Source organism: Clytia hemisphaerica, unplaced genomic scaffold, assembly GCF_902728285.1.
Source record: "Clytia hemisphaerica strain Z4C2 unplaced genomic scaffold, Clytia hemisphaerica genome assembly, whole genome shotgun sequence".
NCBI classification, from domain to species: domain Eukaryota; kingdom Metazoa; phylum Cnidaria; class Hydrozoa; order Leptothecata; family Clytiidae; genus Clytia; species Clytia hemisphaerica.
The window spans coordinates 37,388-61,600 of NW_027104119.1; the positions used below are offsets into that span (position 1 = coordinate 37,388).

General features: G+C 34.4%; 2 protein-coding genes across 2 annotated transcripts; one reads left to right on the forward strand and one right to left on the reverse strand.

The window, feature by feature from the left end:
• The first annotated feature begins 6,219 nt into the window (after positions 1-6,219).
• On the forward strand, positions 6,220-10,752 carry LOC136813503 (retinal rod rhodopsin-sensitive cGMP 3',5'-cyclic phosphodiesterase subunit delta-like). The gene is made up of 6 exons (XM_067070016.1): positions 6,220-6,287; positions 8,096-8,158; positions 8,401-8,426; positions 8,886-9,011; positions 9,311-9,416; positions 9,763-10,752. The coding sequence occupies exons 1-6, from the start codon at positions 6,247-6,249 to the stop codon at positions 9,842-9,844; spliced, it is 444 nt and encodes a 147-aa protein (XP_066926117.1). The 5' UTR covers positions 6,220-6,246; the 3' UTR covers positions 9,845-10,752.
• Positions 10,753-15,110: 4,358 nt separating this feature from the next.
• LOC136813504 (lengsin-like) lies at positions 15,111-16,556 on the reverse strand. The gene has a single exon (XM_067070017.1). The coding sequence runs from the start codon at positions 16,544-16,546 to the stop codon at positions 15,140-15,142; it is 1,407 nt and encodes a 468-aa protein (XP_066926118.1). The 5' UTR covers positions 16,547-16,556; the 3' UTR covers positions 15,111-15,139.
• Positions 16,557-24,213: the final 7,657 nt, after the last annotated feature.

A 24,213-nucleotide genomic window follows, 5' to 3' on the forward strand; every position in this document is an offset into this window, starting at 1 on the left:
TGAAGCACTATCCTTACAAGTCTGCAAAGAGCGTTTGATAAAAGAAAGGGAGAAAAAACTTTATAAAATGTAAAATCAAAAGTTCTGTTTCATTGGAGGTCAATAGACGTGCGAAATATATTGCTATAAAAAAATAAAAATAAAAAAATAAAAAATTAGGTTCCCACTTAGGTTCCCCCATCCCACTTTTCCGGTGTTCATTTAGGTTCCCACTTAGGTTTCCCCCATCCCACTTTTCAGGTGTTCATTTAGGTTCCCACTTAGGTTCCCCCATCCCACTTTTCAGGTGTTCATTTAGGTTCCCACTTAGGTTCCCCCATCCCACTTTTCAGGTGTTCATTTAGGTTCCCACTTAGGTTCCCCCATCCCACTTTTCAGGTGTTCATTTAGGTTCCCACTTAGGTTCCCCCATCCCACTTTTCCGGTGTTCATTTATGTTCCCACTTTAGGTTCCCAGGTTCCCCCATCCCACTTATCCGGTATGCCCTATAATTATAGGACTTGGGCAGATAGAAAAAAAAACCCTAAGTTTGGAAAATTAAGGGTGATCAACCACTCGATTTTGCTAATACAAAAGATTATTGGAATCGTTATGAAAGTTCTTTCGGAGATAACAGGGATAAATGGTTGATGAATTTTTACCTCCCTAGTATAAAGTCGTAAAGTTCCGATTTATTGACAATTTTTAACGGCTTTTACACCGGAGAAATAATGGGAATTCTTTAAAAGAGGGCGGTTCAAAATTCTTTATGTTCGAAAAAATAAGCTTTGTAAAAGGTTAGTTTTAATCATTTGCTAAATTTTCCACTGTTTTTCTGTCAAGAGTTCATAAATGTTGCAAATTCTAACAATTATAAAATTAGACTATCTATAGAGGATAGAGAAAATTGCTCCAATGTTTAACGCCACACTCAACCCGCCTACCACCCTAAACGATGTAAACAAAAACATTGCCTCGCAGTTCGATCGGCCCGCCAAAAGAAACAAATCGCGTCAAAAAATTTGCCAGAGTTAATTTGTTACTGACTCAATTTTTCACATGTTACCATTGCTCTTGTCTCTACTTTGGATGTGGTAAGTTGTACTCCTAATCACTTAGAGACACATCTTTTGGCAGATGAATTAATCTCAGTCTATTGGTACATCCAAACTGGGTTGGTTGTCTTGAGCTGCTCTTCCAGCCAGATCTCTCAAGATTTCCTCCACTGTTTGTTCCCAGTTTGTGCTGAGTGGCAAGGCTGCATTAAAAATAACTTGGTTAGGTATTCAGAAAAATATTTGTCCCCAGGTGATGGACTTACAGTCTTTGAGAGGATGGGTTCAGCAATTAATGAAATTGAATTTGTCACATTATATTCGAAAGCATCACTGACACTGGTTGAAATACGACCCACGGCATGGCCCGAACAACATGTTAGGCCATATTCAAACCACAAAAAAATAAATCCAAATCGGCCCAAACATGTTTGGGCCATGTTCTAAATCTCAGGAATAAGTCAGAAATGGCCAATCTTTATAAATCATATACACCAGACGCCCGCGCTCGATAGGATCAATCATCGGAACGGCTCGATGACGGATCGATATGTGATCGATGGATTACTTAACGATCTGGATAGGAGATCGATAGATGATCAATACTCAAGATTTTTTTAAGCTTTATGATTAGTTATCACTTATTTTATCGGTCTATCATCGATCTTTTATCGATCTTATCTACCCTATCGACTCATACTCGATTTACGATCGATAACAAATCGATTAACGATCGATGACGAATCGATTAACGATCGATGACAAATTGATTAACGATTAACTAGCTCGATAATGGATCAACGAAAGATCGATACTCAAGACTTTTTAATGGCTGAATCTTCCATCGATCTCCTATCTGGATCGTTAAGTAATCCATCGATCACATATCGATCCGTAATCGAGCCGTTCCGATGATCGATCCTATCGATCCTATACATCACGTCAGACGACATAATAATAAAATAAGATTTATAATCATATACCGTGAAGTCGGGTAACTTGCATCAGTGGAGGGAAACTTGCATAGTCATCAAATGACTGACCAATCAAAGCAGCAAAATTTCAAAACAAATCAACCACGCAGCTGCGCTCGCAGCTCTACCCTACCATTTTTGTTTTGATTTAACTTTGTATTTTAATGACTAGACAGGTCATTCATTTGAGTGCTATGCATGTTAGCCTCCACTGATGCAAGTTACCCGACTTCATGGTAGCTTTCTATGTTAGCTAAGAGGATAACCTCTTCCATCGCATCATGGGTATAAAATTTTTTTTTGTCGATTGACATATTGGTGGCTTGTTATTAGCAAGCGAGTGAGAAGATGCGCATGACGGGAGAAACAAATAAAATAAAGACCATTTGTTTTGAACTTTGTATCATTTAAAAGAGTTTTGATGATAATAATTTACATTAAGAATGACTACCGTGAATGGTCCTAAATCCGACAGCCCTGCCTAAATCCGTCCCCCCAAATAACTGCTATGAAAAAAAATTCTATGTTTACAAACATTCCCTCTCCAAGTTGAACAATAAACTATTGCAAGAACTCTCGAAATAAAACATCTACTGCAACATGACTATAATATGTCAAGCTGTCCATTAATGTGATCAAAAAAGTGTGAGTTGTTAAAATGATTACCTCTATTGTTCTGAATCCATTGCTCAAGTTTAAAATGTTAGCTATTTTGTAATAAAAAAATATGTTTTGTCTGAGAAGCAATCATTGTGACTAGGTTCAATTGGTTCAGTGTATCAAATCTCTCAGTTTAGTTGCGTGGCCCTAACATGTTCTTAGTTGCGCAGTTAGTTTTCACATGATTAGCATAGCGAGTGATATCATAATTATACTGAACATGGCCCGCGCAGACCCAAACATGTTCGGACCATGTTCGGACCAGCTTCTTTGGAAAGTTTCTACGATCCTATGTGTAATTTCAGGACCTGATGTTTTATATATTTTAATCCATTGTTTACCAATTGATCTGTTAAAAATCTTCATTGATATCATTAATTTAATCATTTATTTTTAATTAATACCGTGAGTGGTCCTAAATCCAACAGCCCTGCCTAAATCCGATGGGGTCTTTCAAAGATACAAACTAAAATAAAAACAAACTTTTCGCTGTGACGCAATAAGATACGTCAAAGTGACAACTAAACTGAGAGATTTGATACACTGAACAATTTGAACCTAATCACAATAATTGCTTCTTATACAAAACATATTTTTTATTACAAAATTGCTAACGTTTTAAACACGAGCAACCCAACGGATTCAGAATAATATAGAGGTAATTATTTTTACAACTCGCACTCTTTTGATCACATTAATTGTCATCTTTTTAGATGTTTTGTTTCGAGAGTTCTTGCAAATTTTATTTTTCAACTTGGAGAGTGAATGTTTATAAACAATTTTTTTTCATAGCAGTTATTTGGGGGTCGGATTTAGGCAGGGCTGTCGGATTTAGGACCACTCACGGTAAAAGGTCAGAAATGAAACCTTACAGTATAATAATTGCAATTCGATTGTCAAACGTAACCAAATCTCAATCGAACAGTCAATTCCTGGGTAATATTCTATTGCGATCGATTGCATTCAAGTAAGGTTAGATTGGTTCGATTGATATTTGACTATGTTTGATTGGTTTGATTGATTGTCAATTACACTTGATTAATTTTTGGTTTCGTTTGATTACGATTATGTTTGATGAGTTTGATTGCGATTGAATTAAATTGGATCACTCTGTTAGAGCTTTTTAGCGTGGGCGGTCAAGCGCTTAAGTACCGTACAAAAGCTAATAAAATCTAATCTGATGACGTCATCTGGCTGTGCGGCTTCCCTATTGTTCTTTTTTAAATAGCCAATCAGAAGAGACATTTAACTCTCTTGTACTGTGTGCAAAAAGATATCAACAATAGAAAAAAGAAAAAATGTGCAGCATATCTCCCCTTAGTAAACTAATCTCCCCTTTATTTTGGCCGACCATAAAATGCTTGTTTACTTCATTGTAGGAACTAAATACTGAAAGGTATATGGCTTCTATCAAGAGTTATTGATTTAATTCTTATAAAGTAGATGCTTAAAAGAAAAATATATATGCTCATATTGTGCGCCATCCCTTTTGTGTTTTTAATTTGTAGGAACTATTTGCTGAAAGGCATATCATGTGTATGCGCGTCATGACCAGATTATCAGCATGAGCTCAGTCTATTTTGAATTCATAATAACCACTCTGTTTTCCATTTCCATTTTATATTTAAGCATGTCAAGTAGAACATTTGTAAGAAAAATAATAAAAGAGCAGTGTTTGTTTTATGTACAATAAAGATGAGCAAATAATATTAATGATATTTGGATATTTGAATTATTTCAATTTTTAAATTGTATGTGTTCTTATAAAAAAGTGGCGTTATTTAATACCTTGAGACTAATTCACAAGACCACAAGAAAAGTTTAAGTTGAAGAGAGCTCCTTCCTCTACAGTGACTTTGAATATTGAATGAGGAAAAAATGCCTTACTTATGTCAATAGAGATAAAATATAATGATTGTCTATGAAATAATACTGAAACATTATGGAGATAATATGATATAAACATTGATTTCTGAAATATGACGGAGATAATATTAATTTCAATTTCTCGTATTATAACAATTTTATAAAATAAGGGCAATGCATGCTACATATAGCTTGTAAAATCAGGACGTTGGTAAACTTTTTTTACAACAAACCATCAAATCCAACATTATAAAGAAAGCTCAAATATTTAGATATCACTTGTTTTCAGAACATTTAAATATTGTTATAACCTTTTTGTATATAAATTTGGTTCTTCAAAACCATTTCCCTTTGCCACAATGGGTCTTATTAAAATTTACAGCTTGACCCCTTTTTTTCTTGTGCGGCTAATCTAGAAAGGCCTTTAAGTGCAGCATAAACAGTGTACGTGTGAAGGGGGCTTTGGTCATATCAGTGTAGGTGTAAGTTAATAATATTCAATATACTATTTGTATCTCTCAGAAAATAAACACTTACAAAATGAATTTATCATTTGTAATATCCCTGTATTTGGATCATTCTATCGTTGACACAAAATAAGGTGGATATTAATTAGCGCCCTCGGCACAAGATTGCTGCCTCATCTTTATTCCCCCACGGAAAAACACGAGCTAATTACTTTTTTCTTGCACGCTCAAGTGGAAAGCGAAACTGACCAATATTCTTCAAAGGAAGAACGTCAGAAAAGAAACCATTGACCAAAAAATGTATTTTGTGGTTGAGAATCAATCCTGTGAAAATGAAAAGATTTCTGCAATGTGTTTTTTTACGGAACGCTGGTAAAATTCTTATCCTGGAATATTTAAGTTCCACATAGACTTATGGATTAGATATGGATTGAGTCATGTCGCACTGTCTGTCAGCGTCGTGATTCCTACTCCGTCGTGGGTAGGACCCATCCCGAAAACATTTAAACAGTGTAGGACATCTTTGCAACATTGCTTTGGATGTGTTATTGGTAGGGGAAATTTGTTCAATTTTTTGAACTTTTTTGACTTTTTTAGTCAAAGCACTTGCTATACATTTTTGGAAAGCTAAGAGGTAGGGGAATCAAAATAACATGGGTGCCAATTTTTTTTCGGACACTTTGTGTTTTTAAATATGACAGTCTCAGGTAAAAATTAATGAAAATTTTAGCTTGAGAAAAGAGAGACTATTCCTAGGAATAGCATGCCAAAATGTCATATTTTAAATCGAAATATTGATCTCATTGATAGTGAAATAATACTTGTTTGCACTAATGTGTTGTGATGGAACTCGTAGATCAAACAGTTTTTAATATAGGCAAAAACTCTAATTTACAGTTTTAGAAGTCATATAAGGTTTTAACAACAAACGTGGAGCAATTTCAGAAAGTACGATACTTCGTTTTCGTGTAGATTTTTTTTAATAATCAAGCCATATAGGGATTTTAGTAGAAGATGTACACAATTTATAAAACAAGACATGCTACTTGTAAATTCAATATAAAAGGGACTGCTTGTGCTCCAGGACTCTCACTTTCCTCCACTCTGTTTGCATAGAAAAGACATTTTACACAAGAATACGAGATGAACAACAGTAAGTTCTTTCATCCTTTGCCTCAACCAAGACTCAAGATATTATTGCATAATTTCTTAATTTTTTATTTAGAACATCAAAATTAGAAATAATGACAGAAAAAGCAGATCAAATCATGTCTGGTTTCAAACTGTATCCTTTCAAATTGATTATAGATTATTCTGTGTTTATTTTAAGTTTAGGCTAAGCAGATAAGATTCCCAATAGTTCAGAAGCTAGATTAGTGTAAGTAATCGTTTAACTTTATGGTAGTCGGTTATTACTTATAACCTTATAAATAAAACTGTCAATCAAATAATGTAAACACTAATTAAATATACAGCGCACGTAAGAGAAGAGGAAAATAACCGACTAGCCTGGTTAACCAAGCCAGTTTTTACAAGGCCAAGATACGGCTGAAGGCAATATAGCGTTATCGGTGCTTTAATGATTTTTATGATGTACGGAATTTTAAGTTTGCCTTGAAAAACTATTATTCAGATATATATATAGATAAAACAGATATTCAGTCACAACTTACCATCCGATTTTACTAAGTGACTGAATCAATCTGGCTTAGATTTCTAGGCTAATAACCGACTAGAAGCTACTTCCAACGCCTTTTTTTCTTCACCTAAAATCGTAAGGAGAGACATACAGATTTCTGTATGTCTGACCCGTGCGGGATTGCATTTATTTTTCTTTCTGTTTATTGCGTTTTTAGAAAATTCTCATTTATTTATTTGTTCCCATGTTCAATGTTGTTGCTATGAAATATCATTTAGTCAAAAAATATGGATGGATTTTCAAAAACCTAACAAAAGTTGTAAAATTAAACAACGTTTTTTGAGGGAAGTAGCTTCTAGTCGTTGAAATTCAGAAAAGAGACGCAACTTCACCCCTTCGATTCTTTTTATTTGGAGCTTGATTTTTTGTATATGATGGGTCTGTTTTCAACGACTAGTTACTAGTCTTACTTTATGGCAATTTGGGAAAAACCGCCCAAGGTTTTTTTTTTGCCAGAACAAAGTTAGGACAGTTTCAAAAAACTTCGAAATGAACCTAAGGTCTATTCTTCCAATATTACTAAAGAAGGGTATACGAATTTTTAAAGGTATTAAACAGTCACTCGATTTCTAAATAATCTTCAAAGTTGAACCTTTGAATATACAGTATTCGAAAATTTTAAAAATATCCGAAAATTCTTAAAAAAAATTGAATCTGTGTTAAGGGCATTACATTGCAAAAAATGGAAGCCGATTTCAAATTTGCAGGCAAATAGGGATTATTCTGCCAGCTGAACTCAGAGGTCAGTCATATGGTTAATATGTAGGACAGTTATTATTTTGAAGGATTTGTCACAAATCAATATTCCTTTTAACATTTTTAAAGTTGTGATATAGGTAACTTTTTAATCTCCTTTCAAAGCCATTTCGAAGACAAATGATAGAATGTAATATTTAAGAAACAATCAAAGACAGTAGATGGATCTGAGGCACATTCTGCACTAGATTATATAAATTTGATGGTAAGATGTCGTCACGTGAACAAGTTCACTTTAAAAGTTCACGACACCGAGGAGTAAAATCACGTCAATTATTGACGAAGACCCTGCAATGTTATTTTTTTGTAAGAGCCACGGAACTCTTAAAAACAAAAAACTATTTTCAACTGAGGATTGTTTGAATGAATAAAACATGAAACTGTCAGTATTGAAACAATAATTTTCACAACTTCAACTATGATATGATATGATAAATTTGATGATATACATTTAAAAATATGAAATTGCAGGGGTGTTGACAGCTTTCGAAAAGCACAAAGTAAATGTTTTTCATAATATAATCTCGCAATTTCCTCTCAATATCTAAAGAAAACTGTTCCCTACTGTACTGTATGCTGTTCCATGCCCGAAAATTTTTAATTTGTTTCTTTTCCTTGACAATTTGGTTTCTACGCAGTAACTGGATGAATTTACGAGATGGTGAGACTGGGAAAATAATGTGGCAAGGCAATGAAGACTTGTAAGATTCATACTTTGTTTTTTGCCATCAGTATTGTTCAAAAAGAAAGGGTGGAATTGTGATGGTGTAAATTGTGCTGAATTATTGTTTAAAACTAAAGGATGTCAAATGACTGGTTTCGATTAAGAGTGCTCTTCTTTTATTTTTGAAGTTGTTTTTGGAGAAAGGATTTGCGCTGCCAATATTCACCAAATTATATTTCCAAGCAGAAAAGAGAAATATTCCTTTCTTTTTTATTATAGGTCAGTACCTGGAACTGAACACGAAGGTATCTTTCTAACAGTTCTCCTTTTCATTATCTTTATTTAGCAGGTTTTTTTTTTAACTTTTTTCAAACCGTAACTCTAAAATGGTGCTAAAAAGCTACAAGGTACAGAAAAGTTGGTAGAAAAAGTTGTCACGTGATCATATTAAGATTAAAATAATAAGATGAATTTTAAAACATGTACCTTTTAAGTTGATTAAATTAATTTTCGCGATTTTCGGCCCATTTTCGTGAAAATTAGTATTAAGATATTTAAAATCAGAATTTAAGCAAAAACCCTAGGAAAATGAAAGGAATTTGGCAGAATAAGTGACCGCTTCGCGAAATTTTGTTCACGCCAAATCTTTGGATTTTTGATTTGCTAAATAAAGTCAACGCAAAAGTTAATCCACGTAAGGTATAACTTAAAATCGGTAAAAACGAGTATAACAATTCTCACGTGTCAATTTCAATTTATTTTAGCGCGAGTACCTAAAAGAATTTTGAAATGCAGGACTGTATCCAGAGAAATCAACTTTTCTTCTAAACAATCGATGGAAAAATTCAAATTAGAACAAAGAGTCATGTTCAAAGGGAAATGTTTGGAAGGTAACCATCTATCATTGGTTGTTGGGTTTTGTCTTAAAGTCTGGTGAAGCGATTTGCTCTAGGGATGATGAAAGATAAAATCTTTCCTTTTTTTGAGCGCTCTTGATTTGTCTGCGTATTTATGTATTAATGCAAGGGTAAAGCACATTTCAGAAATGGGTAAGTGACAGCTTTTGTAATTATCGATATGTAAACCTTGACATTTAATCTTAGTAAAAAATGTGCTAATTGTATCTGGAAAGGCAATTAATTAGCAATTGAAATCATACTCTTATTTAAACGGATTTGCTTTATTGCAGAGTGGTATTTCGACTTCGGTTTTGTGATTCCTGAATCGACGAACACTTGGCAATCGATCATCGAAGCAGCTCCTTCCGAACAAATGATGCCCGCTAATGTTTTGAGGTTCGTAACATAGCTGTGTGCTCTACTTCTTTTTACCTAAAGAGCAAGCAATTATGATTTGCTTTTAGTTATTTTCTTTGAATTTTTTAAACTGATAATTTCTTCCACTTACAGATTGTACATTTTCCTAACAGGAAAATAAAGTTAAGAAAAATTTCGCTTTGAGAAAAACTTAGTCAAAGATTGTGGTCAAAAAAACTTTTTTCATTTTAATGAAAAAAGTCACTTGCCCTGCGACTTTATTTTGCCCGATAAAAGATGCCCGGTCTATATCGTACCATTTAACTACCATTGCTTATTCGCAAACGTGAACGAGTGTGACAGATCTCTATTTTCTCTCGTTTAGCGGGAACGTTGTTATTGAAACGAAATTTTTTGACGACAGTTTACTGGTTAGCACTTCAAGAGTACGTGTTTTCTATATTTGAAATGTTTGAGATTGATGCCATCGCTCATTTTACAAAAAGATTGAACACAAATCGAGAAAACTTTCGAATCGGTAAATCGGTTAATCGATAAAGATATGATAAATCGTGGAAGGACTTAACATTCGGAACACATGTTGGTGGTGTCATTTTAGGTAGATATTGGTGTCGTTGTTAGTATCGCTGTGATTAACAAATTTTTAGAAAAGAATATAATTACAATTTTAAAAGAAAATGTTATAACATTATTAGCAGTTAAATATTTATGTAACACGTTTTTGTAGGGCAGTTTTTTAACAGCAAAATTTCTGCTTAGACTTGGCAAACCGGCTTCCTTATTACATACTGTTTATTTGCACCATTTTGAAAATGATCTAATTTCGGTAAAAAGAGCGACGTTTGAATCTATTTTCGATGTTCAATCCTAAGGAATTATACAGAGGAATGATGCTGGTTTTCATTTCAAAGATAATGATACCTCTACATGATTTTTTTTCATTAGCCAAGTTACTATTTAATTTTTAAAGCAAAATATGAGATATTAATTTTCTGATTTTTTACCTTTATTTATTTTTTTCCTGCGCAGAATGCCTCTTTCTTTAAGCTACCACATTTCATGTTGACTTGCTTTATTGATTTAGATTTTTGTATAGTCAGTAACTCAGTTCGTTAAAAAACCTCAATAATCTAAGATGACTGTTTCTCAAACTACGCATACGTCGATTCCCGTTTGCAGTTTTACTGAATTCCAGATCCGAAAGTCAATTCGGCGACGTTGTACGTTAGGGTCTGTTTGCTTTCGAGATTTGAGTTTTTATTATCATCATCATTATTCATGTAATCTTCTTATTACTTGGGTATTTTCGTACAGAATAATTAATAACTTAATATATCACTACAATCACATTCAATTACTTCACTTGTACTTTTTCTTGTTCAAGGGTCACTGGCAAATTTGTGCCAGAGGTACCTTTGAAAAAACTTACTGAAGATTTCTTTTCGACCAATAATTCAAAGCTTTTTAGAAGCAGATTGTGGATAACGATTTTTTTAAGTTGTCGCTCTTCTTTTGTAATCAGACTTGTTTCACATTTGTTTACGTAATTGAATTTTTTTGATTCCGAAAATCTATCTCTATTTTCCAAGTATTTTGGGGGGTTTGGAAATAATGTGAATTGAGTTGGTCAGGCTACTAAATATCGATATAATTGAGGAATACCATTTTCTGGCCTTTTTTCTAAGATTTTTATGATTGGGATAGGGTAAGTTTCCAGATGAATCACGTATGAGTGATTTGATGCTTCACGTTTTTTTATAAGAACAAAACTATATAAGACATATAAGACAGAAAATTGGGATACCTAAGGTCATTCCACGAGTAATAAGTCCCCTTATGTCTGAGCTACGGACTTATTGTACTCAGCAAAGACAGTTTCTTTTTGCCTTAAACTAAAGTTATGACCATTTAAAGTAAAAATTAGCTTTTTCTTTTCCATGTCTTTTATGTCATTTTTTGACGTTTTATCGAATAATTCAAACTAAGCTTTAGGAAAACAACGTGGCAAACATCTTTCTTTCTAGATCATAATCATATAAAAAATCTTATTAAATTGCCGAGATAAGGGGACTAGTCATTTTTAAAGAGGACATGGTCATGTTTCCTTTGTCACCTTTTATCTCTTTGTCAAATCATAGAATTATTATCAGATAGAATGAATTCATGCTTTTTTCCCCCGGGGGGGGGGGCACTCGATCTGAAAACTACCATACGTTCGGCCCAAAATTTGGCTTCTAAAATCGGACCCTTACAGTGCAGTGAATTTCCATGAAAAATCATACCCTCACAGTGCACTTTTTCAAAATTTCTCGCCCGTAAGGGCGAAAATTTTTGTAATTTTCCAAGAAAATGTGGAATTTTTCCTCCAAAATTGACCAATTTTGTGCCAATTTTACCAAAAAATTGGCCTTTTATCACAATTTCCTACCCTTACAGTGCAGTTCAGTGCAGCTTTGTAATTTCCTACCCTTACAGTGCACTAGCTGAACTATGAAAAACCTACCCTTAAGGGCCGAACGTCTGGTAGGTCAATTACCTTGAGTGCCCCCCCCCCCTCAAAATGAAGCGTGTCTGTAAGGGGTCCCTTAGTTGCAATGGGAATTCAATTGCACGTGTGCAATGATAATGTTATTTCTTTGTTCTTATCGTATTTTAATTGCATATTTCCTCATGCTTGATTGGATTCTTTTGAATTCTCAAAAATTATACACATAATTTGATTATTTTCAACTGGAAATTTCGGGCACTTCGGTCCCCTCAATGCAAATAAGAATTACATATCAGCTCATTTTATTGTTTCACCAGTGTTGAAAACTATTTGAAAACGCACTTCTAAAAAAAGAAATTTGGGTGTCAAGTTTTCACCTAAATTAGTTATTCTTTCCGTATAAATTGATTTTTTAATTTTAGGAGTTAAAATCGATGGAATCACTAGCCTGGATATCCAGACTATAAACTATTTCACAGTCTAGTTTTTGATATTTTATGTTCTGGTTTACAGCCTGGTCTCCCTAGAGCGATTTGCATTCTCCATATGAGAATGCAATCCGCTTGCTTGCACTCACGTCGCTAAAGCCGTAAGGGCCGATCTACATGGAGCGGAGCAATTCTGAAGCAAAAATAGGATAGTCCTCCACTTGCTAGTGAAAATAGAGCTTTCTGTTACATGAAAACATGAAAAAGAAGAAAGAAAGGCGAGTTCATTTTCCAAGAAACCATGGTTGATACATGCAAACTTGTTCATGGACTCTGGTGTAATCTTTGGATGTTTTAAATGGTTTTGGATCTTGTAAGGCTGCTTTTTATTAATTTCTGTTTTGCTGCCCTGGGTTGGCTAGGAAAGTTTGGAAACATGGGTTTGCACTTTCATTCTCTAGGGAGACCAAGCTCTATAATTTTAGAACTTTGTATGTTGAGGTAAATTTTGTTTTTTCTAAAATTTTGAGCTTGGATATCCAGGCTATGGAATCACTAAATTTCAGCTCCTAAAATTCTAGATTGTAAGCTAAAATAGATTTGTAAATATCAATCGTTTTCCAAAACTAAAAATTTCGTAACTGAGAAAAAATACCCTCATAAAGAGATTTCTATCCACGCATCAGATTTTGAGAAACTGTTTTTACGACCAATAATCACTTTTGACAAAGGGAATCTGAATAGATGATGAAGTAGCCAAAGTGAGATATTATTCTATCTGATAACAGTTCACTGGTCAAATTGACTGTTGTCAGCATCAATCGATAGAGAATTTAATAAGCTTTCGAAAAATATAGGGCACTTTTACACTGGAAGGTTTCCTTAATTCCCGGGGGGGGGTACTACCCTTGTCGACCGACGGGGGTGCTCCGCTGAGGTTCGAAAAATGGACCCTACGTGGGACTCGAAATTTGCGAAAAAAGTGACCCTGAATGGGACTGAAATTCCAAAATTTTCTCAAATTTTCTACTTTTTCCCCAAACTTTCCAAAAACAGGCACCCTACGAGAGACTGATTTTTCTATTTTGGTGTTTTTGCGACCCTACCTGGGACTCGTGGAGGTTAAAAAAGGTACCCTGACCAGCGGAGCATCCCCGTAACTCATCTTGCCCTAGTACGGGGGGTTAATTAAATCCACGGGCCTTAATTAAATCTATCAAAGTTAAACAAAGAGATTTATAATGGATGAATAGACAAGTATGGTACCAGTTAGAATGTTATCAAAATGATATTAATTATTGAGCCACGAAGCCTTGTGTTCTTAGGGTAAACTCTTGAAGAAACATGCGTACATATTGTTGTAATTTTTAGATTCTATTTCTTTACCTTCTACAACCTGCTGGAAATATATATAAACCGAAAATGATAAATAGTAAAGGTGTACTTACTTAAATAAGACTAAATACTCTTTCATCAATAAGCCATAACGTACAACATACACGTTTTATTTATAAGAACAAACTATATAAGAACATAAGGCTTCGATGGCCAAAATGTTAAGAACAAGTTAAGAACATTTTAAGGCTTTGCGAAACTTACAACACCCGATTTCAAAGGAAAATTGACAAAAATATTTAAAAAATGGCATGTTAAGAACATTTTTTGGCTTAAAACTCAAAAAGTTAAGAACATCCCAAGGCTTCAAAAATTTTGATTGTTCTTATAAAAGAAACGAGCTTTAAGGTCTTCTTCTTGAGGAAAGTAATTTGGGAAAGTTTACTCTGGGAATAAAAAATTTTCCTGAAAATCTACCCTTACTCACTTGAAAATCCGTTCAAAAAATAATCGGAAAATTAAGAAGACAAATTGATATGCAAAAATACTTCAACTTCATCACTTGATACTTATATCCCACAGCATGGATTTATTATAGAAACTCTGAATAAACATCGAATGAAACGGTGGAGAGCGAAGTCTTTCTATTGTTTCAGAAAACAATCAATGTACAGGCTTTGTCCGCAACTGTCAGCGGGGCTCGAAGGACTCTGATTTTGAAAAATGATTAACACTCTTTTTTCTAAAAAGTTCTCTAACTTTTTCTGATCGTACTTTTGCTGGCTAAAAGTTTGAAAATAAATGCTAGAATACCAAACGGATACATTTATGAAATTTGGTGTGAGAAAAACATCATCAGACGAGTAAAATCAAACAAAATGTTTATAATGACACGAAATTTTGAATTGGATATATCTTTCCAATATTTCTCCGAAAAGAGCTGAGATTGACATATATTAGACGTGAGTCTCATAGCTCCACTGTGGTATGAAAATCTTTTGGTGGCACGTGGTGGCACGGAAGATTTTTTGAGGTTGAAGTTTAAAAATTTCCGGTGTCAATATTTAATTTCTTATACATAGCATGTTTTTGCATCTTTCTCGAAATTTAAAACGTCATAACGACGTATAATTAGTAATTAACTAGATGAGTTTGAATCTCGGAGGAAAACTTAAAGTCTCATTTGGGAATTGGATGAGTGTATTTTGATGATAAATGCAATTAAAATGCTACGAAAAATCATTTAATGGTGGAAGGAGGGTGAACAATAATTTCATTAATGCGGACAAGGCTTGTACATGAGAAATTGACAAAGATCAACCATGCAGTTGTTTTCCACTGTCTATAATAATTCCATGCCCACAGGTACCAACATTGATAATGACATTTATAATAAAAGCTTAATTAAAATTGGCAATTTCTATTTAAGGAAGCAAAACGATAACTAATTAATATTTCCCATTTTCTTACGAAAGACAAAAAAGAAATTCTTACAAAGTTTGATAATATTTTGTATATAATTTCCACAAAAGTTTCTCATCACCGTTACTCAATTTCTTCATTTCTTCAATTCTTTGAATCTCATTTTTCTTCAAAGTGACGTACACTTCAATAAACTCTTCCCCAAACTCCTTGACAAACAATTCATCTTCCTGAAAACAACGCAATGCTTCATCCAAAGTTTTTGGGATATCAAAATAAGGGCTACATTCGGGCTCGTTATCGACTATACCATCATGAGGAGGATCTGTGAGCTGAAGGCCTCTTTTCAATCCGTCCATACCAGCAATAAGTAACCCTGCCGTGTATAAGTATGGATTGACTGCAGATGTCGGTTGACGATGCTCAATGAGAGTGGATTTCTCGTTGATGACTTTGACACGGTAGCCTGCTGTACGATTATCATACCCCCATGCAGTATTCATCCCCATCATCGGTTTGAATTCTTCTTGAAAATGATGATAACAATTGTAGGTCGGCATCGCTAAACATAGCAATGCTTTTGAATGTGCTTTCAACCCAGCCAACCAATTTTGACCTTTTTCAGAAAGCTTGTGTGAATTGGCTGCATCGTAAAATACGTTTGTCCTCTCAGTGAGACTCCATAAAGAGTGATTGAAATTCGAAGTCGATTTATATTCATCTTTGAAAGGTGTAGTCATAAAAAGAGCTTCAACTCCCTCTTTTCTACATACCTCTTTGACAGTAGAGCGGTATCGAATGGCATTATCAGGGCCTTTGATTCCAAAACTTGGTTTAAAGGTAATCTCAAACATTGAAGGCGCACATTCCATGTGAAACTTTTCAGGAAAGACTCCAATCTTCTTCAAAGAATACATAATTTGACTTGCGATTCCAAATTTCTCCTCATTAAACAATGTAGATACAAAATTATCTGTTTCATCTAAAGGTTTTAATGTTTCTTTGTTAACAACATAGTATTCATATTCTGATGCCGATTTTAATTCAAATCCTAATTGGTTCAGTTTCCGGAATTGCTGCTTACAGATTGATCTTGTGTGGAAGTTCGATGTATTCAAATCTCCAAAGGTTGTGCTCAGATCACATATGGCAGATGCTACATTGGTTCTCCAGGGAAGCTTCTTGAATGTGGATAAATCAGGATACAAGGCTCCATTACCGTAGGTGGTTCCTGAATCAAGGATTTTGTTGCTGACATGTTTACCATCAAAATCGATACATCCAATAAGGCCAAGAGGAAAACCAAAACCTTCTTTAGCATTCTCTAAAAAATAATCAGCATCGAGTAATATTCCTCTTGATACACTGTTGATGTCTTCTGTTTCAAGACGGACGAAATGAATTTGTTCTTTAGTGATTGACTCAGATATTTCTTGGTATAAGTTCCCGTTGGTTATTCCGTCTTTGGTATCCATTTTTTAGAATTATCCTGTTTATGAAGGTGAGATAGAACATTAGAGCTCTTGTGCGGGGTAACCTGAAAAAAAGTATACTAGAAAGTCCACAAGTTTGTTGTCAGTAAAATTACGAATGTGGATAAAACTTTATAATATAAGAATTGTTCAGCAAGTGGCTGACGTCAGCAAACAAAAACTATTGCAAACTAGGCTACCAATACCAATGTAGGATGTTGATCTGCTAATTAAGCCAGAATTTATATCATAGCTAGTCTGAATTGCAGACCTCTACAAAACCCCAGGTAGTATAGGAGCACGAATTCTTTAATGGATGCCAGCAGCCTAAATCATAGCTGGATATAGATGGCAAATATAAAATATCTAGAAAATTACTTACAGAAAAGATTTCATATTCAAAATAAGTGTAATTGGCAAGCATCTTTGTATTAAACCCTATTAAGTTACCAAAGATTTAGGAAGCGGTCATTAAGTATCTACTAGAGGCGAGGGGTGCGAGACTTTTTTCAGATTTTAGGAAAAATCCTCCACTCCCCTCTAGTAGATACTTTATAATCACTCCCTTAGCACGTGGATCTTCTCCTAACAAAAACGAACGTCATTTTTTTGTTCTTAGCATGATATGGTAGACCATATCTGGCCACTGTAGCCCAATTTGCAATATTTGCTTACTGTTTAAGGCTCTTAAAGATTATGTTTCATGTTTGCAGCTATTTTGCAGTGCACAAATTAAAAAAATGTTCTCGTGTCTCTTGTCTCTAAAACCACACAACAAATGCTCCCCATCACTTCTCTTCTTGAACTTTTTCGTGTTTTATTATTGCATAATTTCGGCCATATAGATTTTTTAAATTTAATATGCGGTGTGCAGGAATTGTGAATGGGCTTTTTCACTTGCGCCAATGCTTGAAAATTAAAAAAGATTGCGTCAATGCGCGAATTGAAGGTCTGCTGGGGGGGGGGCTCTAATATCATAGTGGCGCGTACGAGGGTCCTGGACAGCGAAATACCGACAGTTTCTAATAATCATCACGATACCGACCGACACATTTTTTACGAAATACCGACACCAACATTTTTCACTTATTTTTTTTGCCCCCGCAGGAGCGTAGCGACGAGGAGGCACTCATAGTTTCACGCATAGATATTGGACTGGAATCTCGAAATTTTGTTGCGTTTTGTCGCCCAAGCATCCCCGTAGTTAGTCTCTTCCGTAAATGTTCGGTTTTTTTCCGAGACGGTAGTATACATATTTTCATAATACGTTATATGCTATTACTATTATTACATATTACAATTTTAGTTTTGATTTAGCTTTGAAAAGCTGAAGCGAGTGTTATAAATGCAAATCATAACAGTGTATGATATAACACGAATCATAATATTACTTGTGCAAATCAAAACAAACAAAATGGCAGACTGGTTATGATGACGATGAGCTGATTCATTGACTGGAAAAAGTGTTTTGTATGTCAAATTCTTTTTCTTGTCTTTGAAACTGAATACTAACTACTGTAATTTAGTCAGAAGTTCACTTCAGCAATGATTTCAATTCTTGTTCCGGAATCTTTGAAGAAATTTGCTTAAGTTTTCAAATGTATATTTGATATTTTTGTTCAAACTCTAATTTATCTTTGTCTTTTATTTTACTAATAACTACCTTTATTGTTTATGGAGCTTCTCGAGCTTTAAATACCATCATATGGTCGTAACTCGAGAAAGTCCTTCTTAACTTAGTAAAACAAGATACCAGCAAAGTACAAAAAAGTTGAATGTATGCATATGTAAAGTTGAATCCAAAGCAAAAGTGGTTGAATGAATTTTGAATGTCAATCAATGTAAACAAACTTTTTCTTTTGGTCTTCAAAATAGATTTATCTCACTTAGAGTTTTTTCACTGTTTTTTCAGTGTGGTAAATTTATTTCAAAAACCTGCAAAAAGTTTGTTTACATTCATGCGGACCTTCCTGAAGGCACTTAACGCTGGTCAGACTAGGTACACAGACAGTCATACAGAAACACCATAAAGCGAAAGTATATATAGCTATAAACTCAAAAAATTTTAGCTTCCTGAATGCACGTCTCTTCATTGTCTGCGCTACTTGGAGAAAAGATTGCATCATGAAAAAGTACTATGCACTTGAAAAAAAATTTAGGCGCATTTCAACTTTTCTCGACTGTACGTCTGAATGGACCACAATGGCATTTTCCTTTATTTTTCTTTTGACCAATAAAACAGAAGATTTTGTTTGAGAAGTGCAATCACAGCGTACGCAAGTGGAGGCCGGGCCTTAACTAGGATTGGTTTCTATTTCGCCCTATTTAATATGACGCAGAACTTTTTGATAAATTTCATACGCAGTATCCTCTTGACTATTGTTTATTAGGCAAAGTTGCGATAGAGAATTGTTAAAATATAGCAGCCAATGAAAAAAAACAAGCTATTTCTGATTGGTTACCTTGTTGATTTATTCACCACTATATATTTTGCCTACAAATCTAAGATGTCTGCGGCATTATCAGAAAAGGTCTATTTAGTGAATAATAATCACGATATATATTGTTGTAAGAAAGAAACTAGGAGAAAAAAACAAACAGGAGATGTGAAAACCTGTAAGCTAATGATACCATAATTTTTGAAATATATTTTTGAGAAGCTTTTCCAGCTTTTCCTTAAATTTTATTAAATTATCAAGCTGCGAATTCTTCAAGTATTTTGTTAATGGAATATAATTTTTTTTTCAAGCAAATGCCTCAATCAATCAATCAACCAATCAATCAATAATTAAATCAATCAATTATTCCTGATTATTTTTTAATGTTTTAATCTTTAATGCATTAAAAGCTTTATAAGTACTTGACATGATCTTTATGTGGGGGCATTTAGTGAAAGCTATGACTAGTTTATTCTAATATGAGATATGAGAATAAGTGGGATTTCTGAGAAACAACCCTTGATTACCGTAACACCGATTGAAAATTAAACAATTTCCGTCACCGAAAAGCATCTCAAACACCGAAATACCGACACTTTCTTTGTTGATCAACGAAATACCGACGCAAAAAAAGGTTAATACCGACACACCGACAAACTGGTACGCTCCCCCCATTATAAAACTAACCATCAAAACCGTAACCTGATAACAACTGTTGATTTTTCTTACCGCAACACGCTGAAAACTACAATCAAGGTCAAAACATTTGAGAAAAAAGGGAAATTCACCAGGAAGTTTTGAAACCACAATCCATTTGTAAGTGTTCTAAAGTCGGTTCTAAGGGTAGAGTTTTAAATCTGAGTTTTAACGCTAGACTTAAATGCTTAGGATCGGAAGATCCAATAAAGTTCAAAAATAGTCGAATAATGCTCAGAATATAGCCTGGAAGTCTGCCAACTCTCCCAAATTGAAATTGAAACATTCGATTAAATTATAGATATAGCCCAAAATCGACTTTCTCGCTGGAACTTTAAATCTTGAAAAGCGTTAAAATAACTATATATTTTGCCTACAATCTAAGATTTCTGTAATCTTTGGATGTTTTAAATAGTTTTAGATCTTGTAAGGCTGCTTTTTATTAATTTCTGTTTTGCTGCCCTGGGTTGGCTAGGGAAATTTTGGAAACATGGGTTTGCACTTTCATTTCTCTAGGGAGACCAAGCTCTATAATTTTAGAACTTTGTATGTTGTTGAGGTAAATTGGGACCAAAGCTTGATTGACATTGACATTCATTCAACTACTTTTGGATTCAACTTTACATATGCATACATCAGAGGAATGTAAAGAGATGGAAAAACAGCTTTTCTGATTACTCAAAGTTCAACGATCACTTCTATTGAAAATTCTATTGTAAAAACGTTGATTAGGTCATTAAATGAAAGTCCAGAAAAGACGGCTCGCCATACAAGTCGGACGGTTTCTACATGATTTGACGATAAAAATGAAAATTTGTTTTTCCTTTTTTGCCGATTGCTAGTTCAATTTTTAAGAATAAGGAGCAATATCTTTACCAATGTATAGCAAAAGAAATTCTTAACACAATGATATTAAATTGGTTCTTGTAAAACTGTCAGAAGTCGAGTAAAATCAAGATGAAGTTATAATTTTCTCGAGCTCTAGCTTTCCATATTATGGTGCGGTCATGATGCGGTTATATCAGTAGAATTGCTAGGAAATTCTGAGCAAGAAGATATAGGTACCTTTTCGTGTAGAAGAGGTGTACCGAAAATATAAGCCCTAAAAGTTTGCGCATAATCAGGCTTAAAACAAAAGAATTTTGTCACAACACGCTAATTATGCAGGTTTTTTATAGCGACAACAAAAGAAACCTTACTCGACATAAACTCCCTTAAGGGTAAGAGACCTGTTATTAATAAAATAAAAGACAAAGATAAATTAGAGTTTGAACAAAAATATCAATTGAAAACTTGAGCAAATTACTTTAAAGATTCAGGAAAAAGAATAGACCTTTTCATAAATTACGTCACGAACATCACTTGCCTCGTATTCAAACAATTACCATGGTGATTATGTCCCTTGAGACATTAAATGATTTCTTTATGAATAGAAAGTAGTTTTAATAAAATCTGCTGGGAGTTAATCACCAAGGCAATAATTTCAAAACGAGGCAAGTGATGTTCGTGACTTAATTTATGAAAAGGTCTATTGAAATCATTGCTGAAGTGAACTTCTGACTAAATTACAGTAGTTAGTATTCAGTTTCAAAGACAAGAAACAAAATTTGACACACAAAACACTTTTTCCAGTCAATGAATCAGCTCATCATCATCATAGATTTCGCTGATTGCTTTGCACAAGTAATATTGTATTTGTTTTATATCATACACTGTTATGATTTGCATTTGCAAAATTCGAGAAAATGTCAAAAAACCGGCATTTTCGGCCGGAAAAAATGTTTTTCGAAAATCAGCCTCCGTCACATTTTTGGTATTGTTATTTTGCATCAGTGTGCAAAACTCCATAAAAAATATTAAGTACAGCTCAAGAAATTCAAGAAATTTCCGCCGAAAATAGGTTGTTCCGGCGATTTTTAAATAGTTCCGGCTTCAAAAATTAATTTTAATGAAAATTGAAACATGCTTGATGGTGGGCATTGCTATTTAATAATGTTTATGAAAGGAAAAACAACCAATTATAAGGAGAAAGTCCAATGAAAATCCAGAAAAACGGCGATTTCCGGTATTTTCGGCCGGAAAAATTTTTTTCTCAAAAATCGGCCTCAGCCAAGTTTCGGGCATTGTTAATTTGAGCAAAAAATCTTTGAGCAAAAAATCAGAAAAAACTAATGATAAAATCTCGAAAAAATGCCAAAAAAAACAGTTTTTCGGGCGTAAAATTGTTTTCTTTCGGAAATCAGGCTCCGTCACTTTTTAGGAATCGTCATTTTGCATCATTGTGCCAAAAAATAAACAGAAAAAGTAATAAGCCAATCCCGAGAAAAGCTGGTAACAGACGAACGAACGAACGGACGGACGGACGAAGACAGGTTAAATTAAAGGATCTCCACCGGGGTACCCGGAGGTAGGTCCAAAAACTATCTACCCGGGGGGGGCACTCGATTTTGAAACGACGGTATGTGCCGCGAAAAATCTTTTTTTCAAAATCGTACCCTTACAGTACAGTTCAATATGGCTGAAAAGGTACCCTTTCAGTGCATTTTCTCTTGATTTACCCAACCCTTGTAGTGCACTATATTTCTTAGCTGTAAATCTGCGTGAAGAGAAGGAGCTTGGGAAATTTTCTGTTTCAAAGAAAAACTGAGAAAATTATTCTTGTCAGCTGGAATTATCAGACAATAGAAACTTTTTCAAACAAACGAGAAGTAAAAACCTTTCTTTTTAACACATTATTTTGAATTTGTTTTAAAATTCGACCCTTGCAGTGCAATCTCACAGAAACACACCCTTACAGTGCATTTTGGGATGCAGAAAAACCTCACCCTTAAGCGCGGCACATGACGTAGGCCAGATCAGATGAGTGACCCCCCGGGACTATCTACCAATAATATACTGAGCATCTTGATGTTCTTACAAAGCTCGGAGACAGAGATGGAACAGCAATTAACTGAAAGGACAATGCAGTACATATTTCTTTCTTATACTATGATTTTAGCATGTGATTTTCAATGTACAATATAATAAGTAGGAATGTGATAGGGCAATAGAGCTATTAATCTATTCCAGGGGGGTAAGAGTTGGCAGATTAAGGACGTGCAGACGTGCAGACAGTGGCGTTGTGGCAGGGGGGGCGGGGGCCATGCCCCCCCCAGCGGAGCTTTTCTGAAGGGGCGCCGAAGAGCAAGGGGCGCCAAAAGAGATTTTTTTAAACGCCCAAATCTTAAAAATCATACTTTATGCGCTTTAATTTGCGCCCCAGGTCCAATTTTACTGAGATAGTTTTAGAATATTTGCATTTTTTTTCGCTCGCTTCGCTCGCAATACAGTTAATTGGTAAATTCTTTGCAATCTAGCTAGTTTACAAGTTTTTTTTTGTGTACAATATAGCATTATTAAATGAAAATCTAACTGCGCCCCAAGACCAATTTGCTGACAACAATATTGAAATCATAAAACATCAATTTTTTCGCTCGCTTCGCTCGCATTACACATTGTTTCTTTAACTTTCTTTTCACTCTAGCAAGTGTCCAATTTGTCTATTTTTATTTAGTGATTTAGGGTATCTTGGCAGTCGATTTTCAAAATTTTCTAGTCGGCCCCAACCATTGTGAGGCCTGTTTTTCCCTTTTACATTAATCAAAGATATATCTACTCTTATCCACTAAATATTTCCTTCCTCATTATGCCAAGGCATTAGTAAAAGTTTAGAAACTGCTGGGTCTACTGGGGGCGCCATTAAAAAAAAAATGACTTTGGCCCCTCCAAAAAAATTTCCCCACAACGCCACTGTAGTGCAGAAGCAGCCAGCGAAGAGATTTTTTAGAAATATGTATTCTTATCTTCTAGGAGACCAAATATTATGACCTTCAATTTTTTTAACAAATGATGTGTTCTGATTTCTAGGAAACCTTTATCACACTATTTGTTTCCTAAACTTATCACTACTTTATGGTTTGACGTGTTCTAAAATCTAGGAAAAACAGTTCGCCAAGACAAACTTGTAAGATATTTGATTTTCTCCACGAAAGATGAGTTCTGAAAATTTCTAGCGTTACTAGGCAACAATATTACATCAATTTTTTCTTGATTATTCCCCTTTCTCCTTAAAAGATGTGCTCTGAAGCTTTCTATGGTTACCTAGACAACAAGAAGACGTTAGATGACCTTGATTATACACCTGTCTTGTCAGAGCTCGTCATCATTTTTAGACATTTCTAGCTGATTAATTAATACGAAGATCTGAACAGATCAAAATTTCTAGCTAAAATATGCTCTCAGAACACATCAGAAAAAAGGTCGCCTTGGATGTGTGCTGACGGGAAACCAAATTTTGGGGGAAAAGTAACCCTTGGAGAGACTTTTTTGAAAAAGCTTTCTTCGATTTTCGAAAAATTTTTATTCAATTTTCGAAAACTTTTCTAACCTTAGGGCAATTTTTTGCTATTTTTTTCTTTCAAAATAAAATAAAATTTATAAATATGGTGAATTAAATTTTCAGATTTTAGAGAGACTTTGGAAAGTGAAAAACCGTAA

What these genes read in the sequence shown, in the direction of transcription:
- LOC136813503 (XM_067070016.1), top strand. Translation starts at nt 6,247, where the DNA reads ATGACAGAAAAAGCAGATCAAATCATGTCTGGTTTCAAACT. An exon ending in ACCTGGAACTGAACACGAAG is followed by an intron (nt 8,427 to 8,885) that starts GTATCTTTCTAA and finishes AATTTATTTTAG; the next exon opens with CGCGAGTACCTAAAAGAATT. An exon ending in ATGCCCGCTAATGTTTTGAG is followed by an intron (nt 9,417 to 9,762) that starts GTTCGTAACATA and finishes TCTCTCGTTTAG; the next exon opens with CGGGAACGTTGTTATTGAAA.
- LOC136813504 (XM_067070017.1), bottom strand. Translation starts at nt 16,546, where the DNA reads ATGGATACCAAAGACGGAATAACCAACGGGAACTTATACCAAGAAATA.